The 13,727-nt window shown below is 36.1% G+C and overlaps 1 protein-coding gene across 1 annotated transcript; it reads left to right on the forward strand.

Annotated features, from left to right (window-relative positions):
• On the forward strand, positions 1 to 10,707 carry ATP5MC1 (ATP synthase membrane subunit c locus 1). Its single transcript, XM_039333158.1, has 5 exons — positions 1 to 109; positions 1,486 to 1,534; positions 6,471 to 6,548; positions 8,353 to 8,528; positions 10,498 to 10,707. The coding sequence occupies exons 2-5, from the start codon at positions 1,496 to 1,498 to the stop codon at positions 10,610 to 10,612; spliced, it is 408 nt and encodes a 135-aa protein (XP_039189092.1). The 5' UTR covers positions 1 to 109; positions 1,486 to 1,495; the 3' UTR covers positions 10,613 to 10,707.
• The last annotated feature ends 3,020 nt before the right edge of the window (positions 10,708 to 13,727 follow it).

Genomic DNA, 13,727 nt, shown 5'->3' on the forward strand with positions numbered 1-13,727 from the left:
CGCAATGATACATTGGCAAGGTGAGCAAGATGGGCGGGGCTTGGCTTGCGCTGGTTGGAAGAGCCGCGGTTTTGAGGGTTCGGTGGAATCTCTTCGCAGTAGATTGAAGGTGAGCAGCGTCGAGGGACGGCGCAAGCAGCAGTAGGCGCTGCACCTGAAGGAGGTGGTAGTTGTGTAGGAAGTCAGGGTACTTGAGGGTAGAGACCGCTAGAAAGTAATGATTAATGATGTGCAGAGATGCATGGAGGAAGTCAGATGGGACCAAGGCCCCTCAGTGGTATTTTCATTTTTTCCCCCACAAAAGCTTATTTCTGACTAACCAAGATAATATGGCTTAACATCTCTCAGTGCTTCCAGAAATTGCAGAGGCTGTTCTCTGACAAGTTTCGGAGAACTCCCAATCTGTGGTTGTTGAGGTTACTAATAGTTAGACTACAATCCATCGTTTCAAGGTATAATCCTGATACTAACAAAGAATAACTCCATTGAACAGGGTGAAATTGGCTTCTGAATTAATATATGTTTGACTGATGTAGGGGAGAACAAACGGATGGATGGCTCTACTCTGACCCTATAAAGCTGTGTATGTTGTGCTGTTACCAATTTGAAAAACTGGCAAAACAGATAAAGATTGGAAGCTTAAATGGGAAAAAAGAAATGAATAGGGCATCTAAACTTTTTACATATGTAGGTTGGATATGTTAAAAGAAAAAGTACTAGGATGCTATTAGTGATGTATTCTAGCATCTGGAAAAGTTTGGTTAGAAAACTCTTGTTTAAAGCAGGAAAACTGAGAAAAGAGATTTTGTATCAGATTGCTGTTGTTGTGCATTTGTAACTAAAGATGTGAATATATGTCATCTATGAGCATTTTCTTTCAGTCATGGTTTAATATTTTTCCTATCATTAACAGAATCTATAGCCTGTAAAAAAGAGAAGGAAAAAAGTAGTTTTCTGTTAATATGGCTACTTTTCTGATAATTTTTCATTATCTTATGGTAATTATGTCAGTGCGAGTAAGTGTGACACAGTTCCTGCCACATCTGGTCCTTCCATCCATCCATAGGATGCTTGTTAACTGAAAGATTTAATACTTAGTAATTGTTCGCATAAAATAACTTTATGACCATCCTTGCATTTGTTACCTTTGAAGGTTTGTAAAACAAAGGAAAGCCAAAGTATGATCATAAGCACAGCCATGGTTTCATTTATAACACTTTGCTTAAGAGCTGAGTTGCCAATCTCAATTGTGGTTGCTAAATGTACCATTTTTTTAAAATCTACCATTTAATTTTGTATTTATACTTCGTTAAAAATATACTAGTAATGGGAAGCCAACAGATAAAAGAAAAAAAATGGCTCTTTGTTATAGCAATATTTTGCCATAGAGTGGCAGAGCTGTATGTGTCTTTTTTAACTCTGTGATTTTTTTTTTTTTTTTTTTGAGCTATGTGTACCTGATTGTAGCTCTTTTCCTTCATTCAGGATAATCAGAATGCAGACTCCAGTAACTCTTCTGGCTTCACCAGCTCTGGTATGGAATGTTTGCCTTATACCTGACTTAATGGGAAAGTAATAAATAACTTCATTTTTCTTAAATTATTTGATCAAGATGATCTATTTTAGTAACACTCATATTTTACAGAGAAAGCTGAGTGACTTTTTCTAAACCTCACAATGAATTTTGGCAGATTATTTGTTGATTCTTGTCAAATTAGTTTCTTAAGAATTTATTAAAATGGTCAAATAATTCTGTAAAAAGTGCAAACAAACATCTCCCATTTTATTTGCTCATCTGGTACACATGTCTCTGTCATTTATTAGTAACTGATAGATGGGTCTTCCTGGAATAACCGGGCTCTGGACCATCCTGTTAATTCTTCACCCTGGAATCTGTTTTCCTTCAGAAAAGTCCAATCGTTTGTTACAAAGATAATTTATGCATTTACAAAATGATTAGCATAGTAATGGTTTCCAGTTCCAGACAAGTTTGGAAGCAACCTGTATGTGTAATGCTACAATTTTATTTCTCTTCTTGAACAGCACATTTTCAAAAATGCGCAAATTATCCTGGAATTCCTGTATTAGAGATACAAAGAAAAGAGCAAATTGTTCTGGAGCCAGATTGTTTCAGCATGAACAATTTTCTACATCTCCTATGACTGATAATTTATCCAGTATTTGCAAAAGAAAGAAAAAGTGCCTTTGCTTAATAGCCTTGAAGTAATGTCACTAGGAGGAAAAGGCAAATAGACTGTTAATTGTGTCTGACTATTATATAATGTCCTGGCTATTAAAAAATTCCCAGTCTTTTTACGTTCTGAAATGAAAATACAATTGTACAGTATATATTTACAATAATTTCCATTTTTCCACAATTAAAATAGTAAAGTACTCTATTACGGTTTTAGACTAAAGACCATAATAAAGTACTTTATATACAGTAATCTATTGTATATATTTATAATATTTGCCATTTTTCCACAATTTAAATAATTATTATGGTCTTATTTCAGAATATAACTAAAGATATAAACAATAAAAGATAATATCATAAATAAACCTTAACCTTTTTTTATAAATCACCCCACTTGATGAGGATTCAATATTCTAATGTATCCTTTTGCCAAAAAGCAAAAACTTTTGATCTGTATGTATTACTTTGATGTCTGTCTGACAGTAGATAGTTTATATAAAATACATCAAGACCTAATTTTTTTAAAAAAATAAGAGCTGATTCAATCTTGTTTGAAAAAAACCTACGGTAAGAAAACATGTTTGGTTGATTCAGCCTCCCTTACTTTGCTTGAATGTATTATTTAGGGAGTTGTGTGTATAATGGTATGAATAATTTGAGCAATTGTTATGATAAAATGTTCTTTAAAATAATAATAAACATAGAATTCCTGAATATTTTTAAAGGAAATATCTAGCTGGCTTTAGGAATGGACAATTAATTGATTTGTTGAATTCCAATAGCCATCAGTTGAGCTGGTATAGCTATTAGTGAAAGATGATACAGTTATAGTCTAGCATCATTTGAAAGTCTACATATTATCCATCCCTACTTTAGTACCATAAAAATATCTATTAACTGTTGGATGAAGGTTGATAAAGTAATTTATTATCCAAGTATTGTTGTTTTAACCATTCAATTGTGTCCAACTCTTGGCGACTTTATAGACAAGTGCTCTCCATGCTATGTTGTCCAGCACAGCTTCTTCAGTTATTAGATGTTCATCTTTGTATAACTTTAGATGTTATCAAACCAGCATGTTCTTTGCTTGCCACTTCTTGTCCCACTAACCATTCTTAGCCTCATTGACTTCTCCTATAATTTACACACATGACATGGCAAAATAAATCAGATGTAGTTTTATGATTTTGGCTTCTAGTGATCTATATGGTTTTATATGATTTAATATCTTTATGTTGGTCATTTTGGTTATCCATGGTATATAATTTATGCCAGCACCATAGTTCAAAGGCATCCATTCTTCGATCATTCATTCTCAATGTCCAACTCTCATACCCATATATAATCATAGGGAAGACTATTGCTTTAACTAGCTTACTTTTTGTATTTATATCAATATATCTGTTTTTCCAGATCTTATTCATGTTAACTATTGCAGTGCAGCCTAAAGTTATCCTGTGTTTGCTTTCAGGAGAACTGTCATCGTGAACAATTTTTAATCTAAGGAAGATAAGTTCTTGAACTAATTCAATTTCCTCCTTGATTTTAAATAACTCATGTCCATCTGCAGTTGTTATCATTATTTTTATTTCCTGATTTTAAGACTCAATCCTATTTTTTTCACTTTTGTCTTTGATTTTTCAGATCATTTATTTCCTTATTTTCAGCCAAAAGTTTTTTTATCATCTGAATACTTCAAATTATTTATGATTCCAGGGTGGATAATCAATGACTTTAAAAAAAAAATAACAAAAAATCAGATTTTTTTAATTTAAATCAGATTTTTTTGATTTTTATCAAATTTAATTTAATAAAATGCTTTTAGAGTAAATTTTTATCTAAATATAGTTTTCTATTTAAGACACATTAATAATTTAGTTTATTCAGCATGAAATAGAGCTTAGTTATGTAGCATGAGGCTGTATATTCTGCAATATTACACTTTTGGTAAACTCGTTCAATGAATTCAAGCTCTGTAAGCTGAGATAAAATGCACTACATTGATGCATTCACACAATTTCACAGTAACCATGAGATAAATCATAAAACAAAGTTCAGGAATATTCCTTTATCCCATTGGTTTGCAAATCTATGTATACTACAAACTGTATGATTGTTTGAAGAGAAATGCATCTGTACCAGGCTCTAAGTGCTTTAATTAAATAAAAAAATATTGAGTAGTTCTCCAATTATGTGTGATTAGCCCATTAATCTAAAATCAGTTCTGATATCTCTGTTTTACTAACCTGACAGCTTATTATTCTAATTAGGAAACCTTTCATTTTGTTTGCAAATAATAATATTAAGGATTCTAACTACCAGCAAGAATGAGTGCTTACATTTAAAGAGCACCTGTCATTTCAGATCCATCATGGCAGTGCCTGTTAGCGGGCATCCACTCACCTACTACCCGCCACGTCCCTCACCTTGTTGTGTTACTGCAGCATCACCAGCCATCCCATTAAAGTGAATGGGACAGTTGGTGAGTCAACAGCGGGTCAGAGGAGGAGCCGCTGCAGGACAGAGATGACAGTTGCTCTTTAAAAATTATGATTTAAATCGAGTTGATTTAAATCAAGCCTTTTTACTAGTGATTTAAATCGTGATTTAGATCAACTTGATTTAAATCAAACCCACCCTATATGATTCTCCCCCCAGTTTTCACTCTAACATCTGGCAGTTCTAGATCTAATTGATGCATGATCATTTCAGCATACAGATTGAACAAAAATGCTGATAAAATAATCCCTGTCTAACTCCCTTATTGATCCTGAACCAATTTGTGTCACCACTGCACAGAATAAAGTGTTTTCACTGTGACCTTCTGCTCAGGATATAGTGATCTGATAAATCTGATCAGGTGGGTTGGGACACCAAAATTGTACAAAGCTACTCATTGCTTATTCTGTTCTACACAGTCACAAGCTTTTCTGTAATCAATAAAACACATATATAGATTATTTTGATATTCACACGCCTTTTCCATAATCCATTTAATGTTGGCCATGGGATCTTGAGTGCTGTGCCTCTTTCTAAAGCCAGCTTGTACATCAGGTAACTTTTGATCTATGATGTTCTGTAGCCTCTGTTTAATGCTTTTTAACAGAATCTTGTTTGCATGAGAAATCAGTGCAATCATGTGATAGTTGGAGCAGTCTCTGGTACTTCCTTTCTTCACTAATGAGATAAAAACAGGGCTTTTCCAGTCCCGAGGTCACTGACATGTAATTCATATCTCTTGACCTAGGGCAGAGATAATATTAATTGGCACTTAGTAATTCCGCAGGTATTCCATCAATACCTGAGGCTTTCCAGTTTGGCAGTTTCTCTGTGGCCCATTCTACTACTTCTTTCAAGAAAAATGCTTAGTTCTTTATTAATTGGGCTGTCATCACTGTCATCTTGATGGTAGGTCAAAACGCTATAGAGTCCTTCCGTATATTCTTTCCACCTTTTCTTGATCTTCTGCTAGTCACTTAGTACATTCCCATTGCGTTCTTTAACAGTTCCTTGCCATGCTGTAAAGCCGGATACATCATTTTCACTATGGCAAACCTAAATATGTCCCTTCCTGTTAGCTTCTTCCAGATGTTGTCACTCCTCCTTACACTGCCTATTTTTGTTTTTCCTGGCTTCATGTTGGAAAATTGCATTCAGCTTTTTAACTTCGCCTTTCTTACCTTTGGCTTTGGCTGGCTGCCCTTTGCTGATCAGCTATTTTGCTAGTGTCATCACTAGCATGGTTTTTGGCATGATATATACATTCCAGCAATTTCAATGATATTACCTTGGATTTCTCACTATGTTCATTTGGATCTTTCTAGATTCAGTGGTTCAAACCTTTTCTTAATTTCTATGGCATGCATAGGTGAGATGCTGTTCACATTGAATTTTTGGGATATAATACCTTTTTTCACTCTGAGCTTCAGTTTAGCTGATGCTCTGAGCTACAATTAACACCAGGAAGTGTCTTAACAGATGCAACTGAATATTTCAAGCATAGTTGCCATACAATGAAGTCTGTTTGATTTCGAAGTTGTCCATTTGGTGCTGTCCACATGTATAAGCGTCGCTTGTGTTGAATAATATAAAAAAAGATTCTTTTTTGATATTTGCTTGAGAACATATTGAAGCTCATTGTAAAAAAATCAAGTGTAAATGTAAGGAATTTTAAATAGATAGATTTGGATTACTTTAGATTTGAATGGATAGCTTAGACTACTGTATAGATTTGTATGTAGTTGGATATAAACTGAATTGTTTTTCTCTCCAGCTCCGCTGTTGTTCTCGAATTCTAACTAGGCCAGTTTCCCTATCTTTATTGAGCAGGCCTGAGACTCAAACTGTGCAGGTAAGTATAAGGAGTTATTATTATACATTATATTCTGAAAGTACAGAAATGGGCTATTTGATCCTTAGATCTATAGTATTTCACTGAGCTCCTGTTTTTTTACAAATTGGGGTGCATTAGAAGAATTTTATATAATCTTATGCACAGCATTGTTGGCCTCCACAAAAGGGAGGCAATCTCACCATAGAAAACTACGGTATTCTTTCCATATGATCAAGAATGTTTAATGTTACTTAAGTAATACCAGAAAGAATTCTTTTGTAATGGCTTATAAACCACAAGCATAGGTGAAGACAATGTCCATCCTGATATTATTATTTCCCTCCCAGCCTTTTCAGTGGAAATTGAAAAAGCGTCCTAATTGCCATTTCTCAACGGGTGTTTCTATACCTCTTATCATCAGTATAAAAATTACTTTGAATTAGATGGTTCATGAATTTCAAGTTCCAAGTACTATTTAAATAAATATTTATTCATTCATTCAGTGATAATGCTACCTGATTCCAACTGACTATATTTCTATTCTTGTTCAATTCTTTTCTGGAGTTTCCTCTTAATCATAAAAAAATCACCCAATTAGGATCTCTTATATGGACAAGCATTTCAGGTGTATCTGTCCAGTACTGTGGTTTTCAGAATCTAGATATTTGTAGTTTAGTGGTACCTGTCATCTTTAAATAGACATTTAAAGGGCATTAAATAGGCATTGGATTTTCTAATACTTCTAATAGAAAGTTTGACTCTTGGAAATTTAATTGTTGTTTTTGTTGTACAAAACCTTCCATTTGGCTTTCTATGTTTTATTATTATGGACCTCCAATACTTAGAAACTATGAGAAGCCTTTAGTCCTCCAGATGCTGTTGAATAATAATATCTATCACAGTGCTTTCAACCCATGGTATGCACACCACTGGTGGTACTTCGGCACTTGGCAGGTGGTACATGTACGATGGGTTAAAAAGCACTATAAAAAGAAGTGTAAAAGTGTAGTGGGAGGATGAGCTAAAGCAGTGGCAGTGCTGCACAGGCCTGTGGAAGAGTCAGCTGGAGTTGTGTCGCTGTAGCTCTGCTGAGCACCCAGAATTGGCGCAGGGCTCCAGCTGATTGGCGCTTTTGGGAGCAGAGCGCAACCTTCGGGAGAAGGAGTCAGCTGAAGCTGCACTGAAGAGAAAAGGAGGAGAAGTGGGGGAGAGAGGAGAGAATATAAAAGGAGGAGATTTTGATGGAAAAGAGAAAGAAAAAAAAAAGATGACGGGGGGGGGGAAGGGGACAGAGAAAGAAAGACACGCAGCCTTGGAGAGAGGAGTCAGCTGGAGTTGCACCAAGGAGAAAAGGAAGAGAAGGTGGGAGAGAGGAGAGGATATAAAAGGAGGAGGTTTCAGTGGGAAAGGGAGAAAAAAAAAAGATAACGGGGATAAAGAAGAGGATGGAGATGGAGAGAGATGGAGGAGTAGCTTCTTTGAGACAAGCAGAGGGAGAGAAGGAGATAGAACAGTGCAAAGATTAAAGTCAGAGAAACAGGCACAAGTTTCTCGTTAAAGGTGTGGTGAGTGTACAGATAGTCCTCAACCTAAGACCACAATTGAGCCCAAAATTTATGTTGCTGAGAAATTTGTTAAATGAGTTTTGTCCCATTTTACGACTTTTCTTGCCACATTTGTTAAGTGAATTACTGCAGTTGTTAAATTAGTAACATTACTACATTACTAGCTAACAGCTGAATTACATATTTTTGTGCAAGAAAAAGCATGGAACTTTCAGATGTTTGGCTCAAACTGTACTAATTATTTGCTCATTTCACAGCCTTTTGGCTTTTCCATTCATCAGCTGGCTAATCGGGAAATCCAAACCAGCTCTGTCTCCTGTGATATTGATACAGCTGCTAAGTTCATTGGTGCTGGTGCTGCTACGGTGGGAGTAGCTGGTTCAGGTGCTGGGATTGGAACAGTGTTTGGCAGTTTAATCATTGGTTATGCCAGGTAAACTAACATGCCAGAACTATTTATATATAGTTAGAATCTATTTTATGACCTTTATCCACAAATAAACTCATCTTCTAAGAAGTAAATTTTGCTGATAGTTGAGAAATACTAAAAACTTTAGCTACAAAAAAATGTAGAAGAAATTAGTGAGTTCCAAATAGAATTCTCTTATCAAATGTTTGGGATATACAAATATCATTCCAGATCTATTGTTTATGTCAAATGCATATTTTTCAGGTTAATAACCAAGTAAAGAACTAAATTTTATAAGCACATAGAACCCGATTACATTATGTATTGTGTTAGGGTTCCTGCTGGATAGCAGGAACTGTGCATACTGCTTGGTAGTAAATTCTGAAGTGAATTAATTAGGGCTGTGCAAGGGTCCCTATAAAGTTGGGAATAAAAGAGGGCATGCGTAATTCACCGATCCTGACTCTTCTCTGACTCAAACCATCGAATTGCAGGAGACATGTAGCTAATGCTATGATATATCCCAGCAGTCCCTAACTTTTGTAGCTTGGTGGCTTGGCGGGGGGGCAGGAGAGGGGAACTGGTACATGCACGCGCGTAGCTCAATTCGTGTGAAGGGCAGGCTGGCACACATGCATGTGTACGCCGGCCTGCTCACACAAGTCAAGCTGTGTGCACACATACACCAGTCTATGGCCTGGTTATGAATAGACTATGGCCCGGTAGTGGGCCACAGCCAGGGATTAGGGACCCCTGATGTATCCATTGATTATGAGAATCATAAAAGTTCCAAAACATGCAAAGCATACTTGTCTTAAATGCATATTTTTGCCATCTGGGGCAATATCTCTTTTTTTCATAAAACAATTATCTTTCTGTTCTGTTGCCATTTTTTTCAATCTGTACTGTATACATATGTTCATAAAACTTAGAATCAAAAAATGTATATTTTTTTGAAAACTTATGCACATAGTACTTGACCTAAGACCAGAATTGAACCCACATTTTCCATTGCTAAGCAATGATTGTTAAATTAGTTTTGCTGTAGAATGCTACAATGGTTGTGTGAAAAATTGTCATAAATGTTCTTCAGTGCCATTATAACTTTGATCAGTGACTAAATGAGTGGTAAGTTGAGAACTACCTGTAAAGCATTTTGCATTTAGGAACATCTTTTATTGAGTTTTAAATTAAAGGGAATGCCGAGACCATATTCAGGTGTCTTGGTTTAAATGATCCTTGTTTTGAGAAAAATAATTCCAGCTTCATTCCAGCTTCCTAAATCTCTCCTTCCATTCACTCTAGGGACAAAGACACCAGGAGAAAAGCTAAAATATGTCATCCACTCCTGACAAAGCAAACAGTTTCCATGAATGTATAGCCTTTATTTAAATAGAAAAATTATGCAAACTTTCCTAAGATTTTAAATAAATTATAGCCAAGTACCTATGATCTATGCCAGTGGTGGCGAATCTATGGCACGCGTGCCAGAGGTGGCACTTGGAGCCCTCTCTGTGGGCACGCGTACCGTCGCCCAAGCCCCGCCTCCCCCTGCGGCCCCCTCACCAGCAGCCCTCTGGAGGAGAGTTGCCCCCAGGCGTGGCTGCATGGAGCAGCACAGCCAAGGACATAGCCGGGCAATAGGGACAAGACTCCACCCTCGCACCACATAGCGTGCAGATGGTGCTGTGGAGTGTGGGCGGAGGGCGTGGCTGCCATGGCGCTGCAGGGCTGCCTGGGTGATGTGCTGTGACGGGCCATGGATGTGGTGCATGGCCCTGTGGGCGGGTGGGGCAGGGGGCAGAGCAGGCAGGGCGGGAAGTGGAGCAGGGGTGGGGGGTGGTTTTGGGGCACTCAGTCTCTAAAAGGTTCGCCATCACAGATCTATGCTGTTTAATGTCAATAATGGTTTGGAAAACATTACATAATATTTTATTCTGGAGAATTCAATAGGAATTTATGTCACAGGCTTTTTTTTTTTTTCTACCTACAGGAACCCATCCCTCAAGCAGCAATTGTTTTCTTATGCTATCCTAGGTTTTGCCCTTTCGGAAGCCATGGGGCTCTTCTGTTTGATGGTGGCGTTCTTGATTCTGTTTGCCATGTAAAAAGCTCTGCTGTCCTCTCTCTCAGTTTAAGCCTGCTTCTCTCACTGAAATGTTAGAAATATAAACAAACTTTAAATAAATATAATTCAAGTTTTTGGGGGGTTTTGTCATTATTTTTTATGATTCACATAGAAACAGGAAAACATAGAAAACTGATGACAGAAAATAACCTAATGATTAACTGAGTCTGCCCTTTGAGTTTTTAATTTTTTTAAAAAAAATTGTCAGATGATGGACATATGTTTATCCCAAGCATATTTAAACTCAGTTATTGATGATTGACCTACTATTTCATCTGGAAGTCGGTTCCAATTTTCCACTATTCTTTTTAGGAGATTTATGCTTGAATAATTAAAATAGAAATAAAACACATCCCATTAAAATATTATACTATACCTTCATGGAGGAACGTTGTCCATGGGGTCGCGATGGGTCGGACACGACTTCGCAATTAACAACAACAACATACCTTCATCCTAATTTCTCTTTACCTCATTGTTTTCTGTTCTGCCAGTTTATGAAAACCTTGGGATATTTCAATCATCTAACAAAATAGATTTTAGTCCACAAAACTCATAATAAAAGAGTCTATATAAAATTGGTATTCAAAAGTATGTAATGAGATTGGAACTAAATATTTTGCCTTAAGTCTTAATGTAAAGATGTATTACATTTTTTCGGGTATAAGACGCTATTTTTTCCTGCAAACACCCTGTTCAAAAATCAGGTGCGTCTTATACAAGTGCAGCTTCTTATACATGGAAAAATAATGGTGACCTCCGCAGCCCGGGGCATGCCTTTGTGGATTGCCATGCCGCCTGGTGCAGGTGTCAAGCCCCTGTGGGCTTGGCATTAGTGGGGGGGGGGGAGGGGGCAAGATCGTCAGCTGGCCAAACTTCCAGATTTGCCGGCTCAGCTGTTCAGCGCTCCACCAAACAGCTGCTCGGTGCAGAGAAACGCCTATACCAGAGCATCTTATACAAGGGTGCATCTTATAGATGGAAAAATATGGTAGTTTATAATATACGATACAATGAAAATACAAAAGTAAATAGCGGAAAATATGGGGAAGGTAAAAAGGAGTAGGGAAGTGAGGCATTGACTTCCAACTTCCTTTGGTGTATAAAGTCGAGTGCCAACTTCAAACCTCAACTTTTTACTTTTACAAAATAATATAAATTAGCAATTTCGATAACATCAACATCATAACATCAAGTCTTATCTAATTGGTAAAACCCAAAATTAAAATTTCATTTTTTCCACCTCAAACATAAAGTCTAGAAGTGGTTTCCGTGTAGCAATAAAGTATTTGTATTCTTTTCTTTAATCAGTACAATCAGTTTAGCCATCTCTGCTAGCTCCATCAGTTTTTGTAACTATCCTCCATTTTGGGAATCAATGCAGTCTTCCATTTCTTGCTGCTGTCAACATATATAATATCAAAGTTCCATATTTTTTCCCAGGTCTTTATCCATTAGCCCCAAGAGAAAAGTCTCTGGTTTTCTTTCTATATTCACTTTAGAAATTTTCTGTATTAACATTTGAATCCTACTCCAAGATTTTGTTCCTTTATCACACGTCCACCATAAATGGTAAAAAGTCCCCTCTTTACTTTTATTCATTTGAAATATCTTTATACTTGTTTGATAACTTGTCTGGCGTTAAGTGCCAATGGTACATCATCTTGTAAAAATTTTCTTTTAAATTATAATTTAATGTAAATTTTAATCCTTTATTCCACATATTTTCCCATTGTTCAAGCATAATATACTCAAAATTCCTTGCCCACTGAATCATACTTTGTTTTACTTGTTCATTTTCCAGATTTAAATTCAATATCATTTTATAAACTGTAGCAGTATGTTCATCACTATCGCACAGTAAGATTTCCAATTTTTAACAAAATTAAACCAATGATTCTTTTTATCTAACTTAAATCTTTGCTTCAACTGCATGTTTGTAAACCAATGGCAAACATGACATGATTCTAGCTCCTCCTTGGATTAGAGGGTAGATTCACCCAAATTAAAAGATATTTTACCATAGGTCCACCAATTTGACCTCATTACCATCTCTTTTCTAAAAAAAAGCTTCTTGTGGGGAAACCCAAAGTGGCATCTTCATATAGAACCTTGTTTTATATTTATTCCAAACTCTCAAAATGGCACGCCTAGTAAAATGATTATTAAAATCAACATTTACTTTGTCATACCATAGGTAACCATGCCAACTAAACCTTAATTCATGGCCTTCTAGGCTAGTATACAGTCCTTTACCATTTCTCCTTATGTAAAATAGATTCATTTAATCTCCATCTATAACTCAATACTTTTATAAGGACCAAAACAATTGGGTTATGGTCAGAAAAAGATTTAGGTAAGATATCAACTTTCAAAATTCTATTTGCTAAGTTTTTCGAGGTCCACATCATATTGATTCGAGAAAGATTTGTGCCTTTTTGAAAAAAAGGTATATTGTCTTGCAGAGACATTTTTATGTCTCCATGAGTCTATTAGCATTAAACTGTCCATCATTTCAAAAAATATTTTTGATAGTTTGCCCTGAGATGGTTTGATCCCTTTCGTAGATGTTCTATCCCAAAGTGGCAAAGTCACTCCATTCCAATCCCCCAGCATAAGCCAATTTTCATATGAAAAAGGCAAGAGTTGGTTCATAAGATACTAAAAAAAATGGCTTCTCCCCCTCATTTGGCGCATATAGACCAATCTCTATTGATTTTACTCCCATTAAATTCAATTTGCACAATTATGAATCTACAGTATTTATCTGATTAAAAAAAGCCTAGGTTTAAATTGGGGGTTTATATATAGAGCCACTCCATTCACAGGCTCCATCATCTGATACCCATTTTTACCCACTTTTCTTCTAGAGGAGTTGATTGTTTCTTGCAATCAATATATTTAATTTAAATAAAGTCTATTAAAGTTCAAGCCATACTGAATGTGTTTCTTTTCCATCTGATATTTTGCTCTTTGGTTCTTCTCGAGCAAAAGTTTGAACTCCAACCAAAACAAATGCAAATGGTTGCAGAATATTTTGAATACCGCAAAGCTCATAGAAAATGATATAAAAGCAAGGGGCCGTAAGCAGGAAA

This window comes from Crotalus tigris, unplaced genomic scaffold (assembly GCF_016545835.1).
Source record: "Crotalus tigris isolate CLP2741 ecotype Arizona unplaced genomic scaffold, ASM1654583v1 scf7180000024472.5447098, whole genome shotgun sequence".
Taxonomy (NCBI): Eukaryota; Metazoa; Chordata; class Lepidosauria; order Squamata; family Viperidae; genus Crotalus; species Crotalus tigris.

Bases quoted from the DNA above. Each gene is read 5' to 3' on its own strand.
- ATP5MC1 (XM_039333158.1), top strand. From the start codon at position 1,496: ATGCAGACTCCAGTAACTCTTCTGGCTTCACCAGCTCTG. The intron at 1,535-6,470 runs GTATGGAATGTT...TTTTCTCTCCAG, and splicing joins TTCTGGCTTCACCAGCTCTG to CTCCGCTGTTGTTCTCGAAT. The intron at 6,549-8,352 runs GTAAGTATAAGG...CTCATTTCACAG, and splicing joins CTGAGACTCAAACTGTGCAG to CCTTTTGGCTTTTCCATTCA.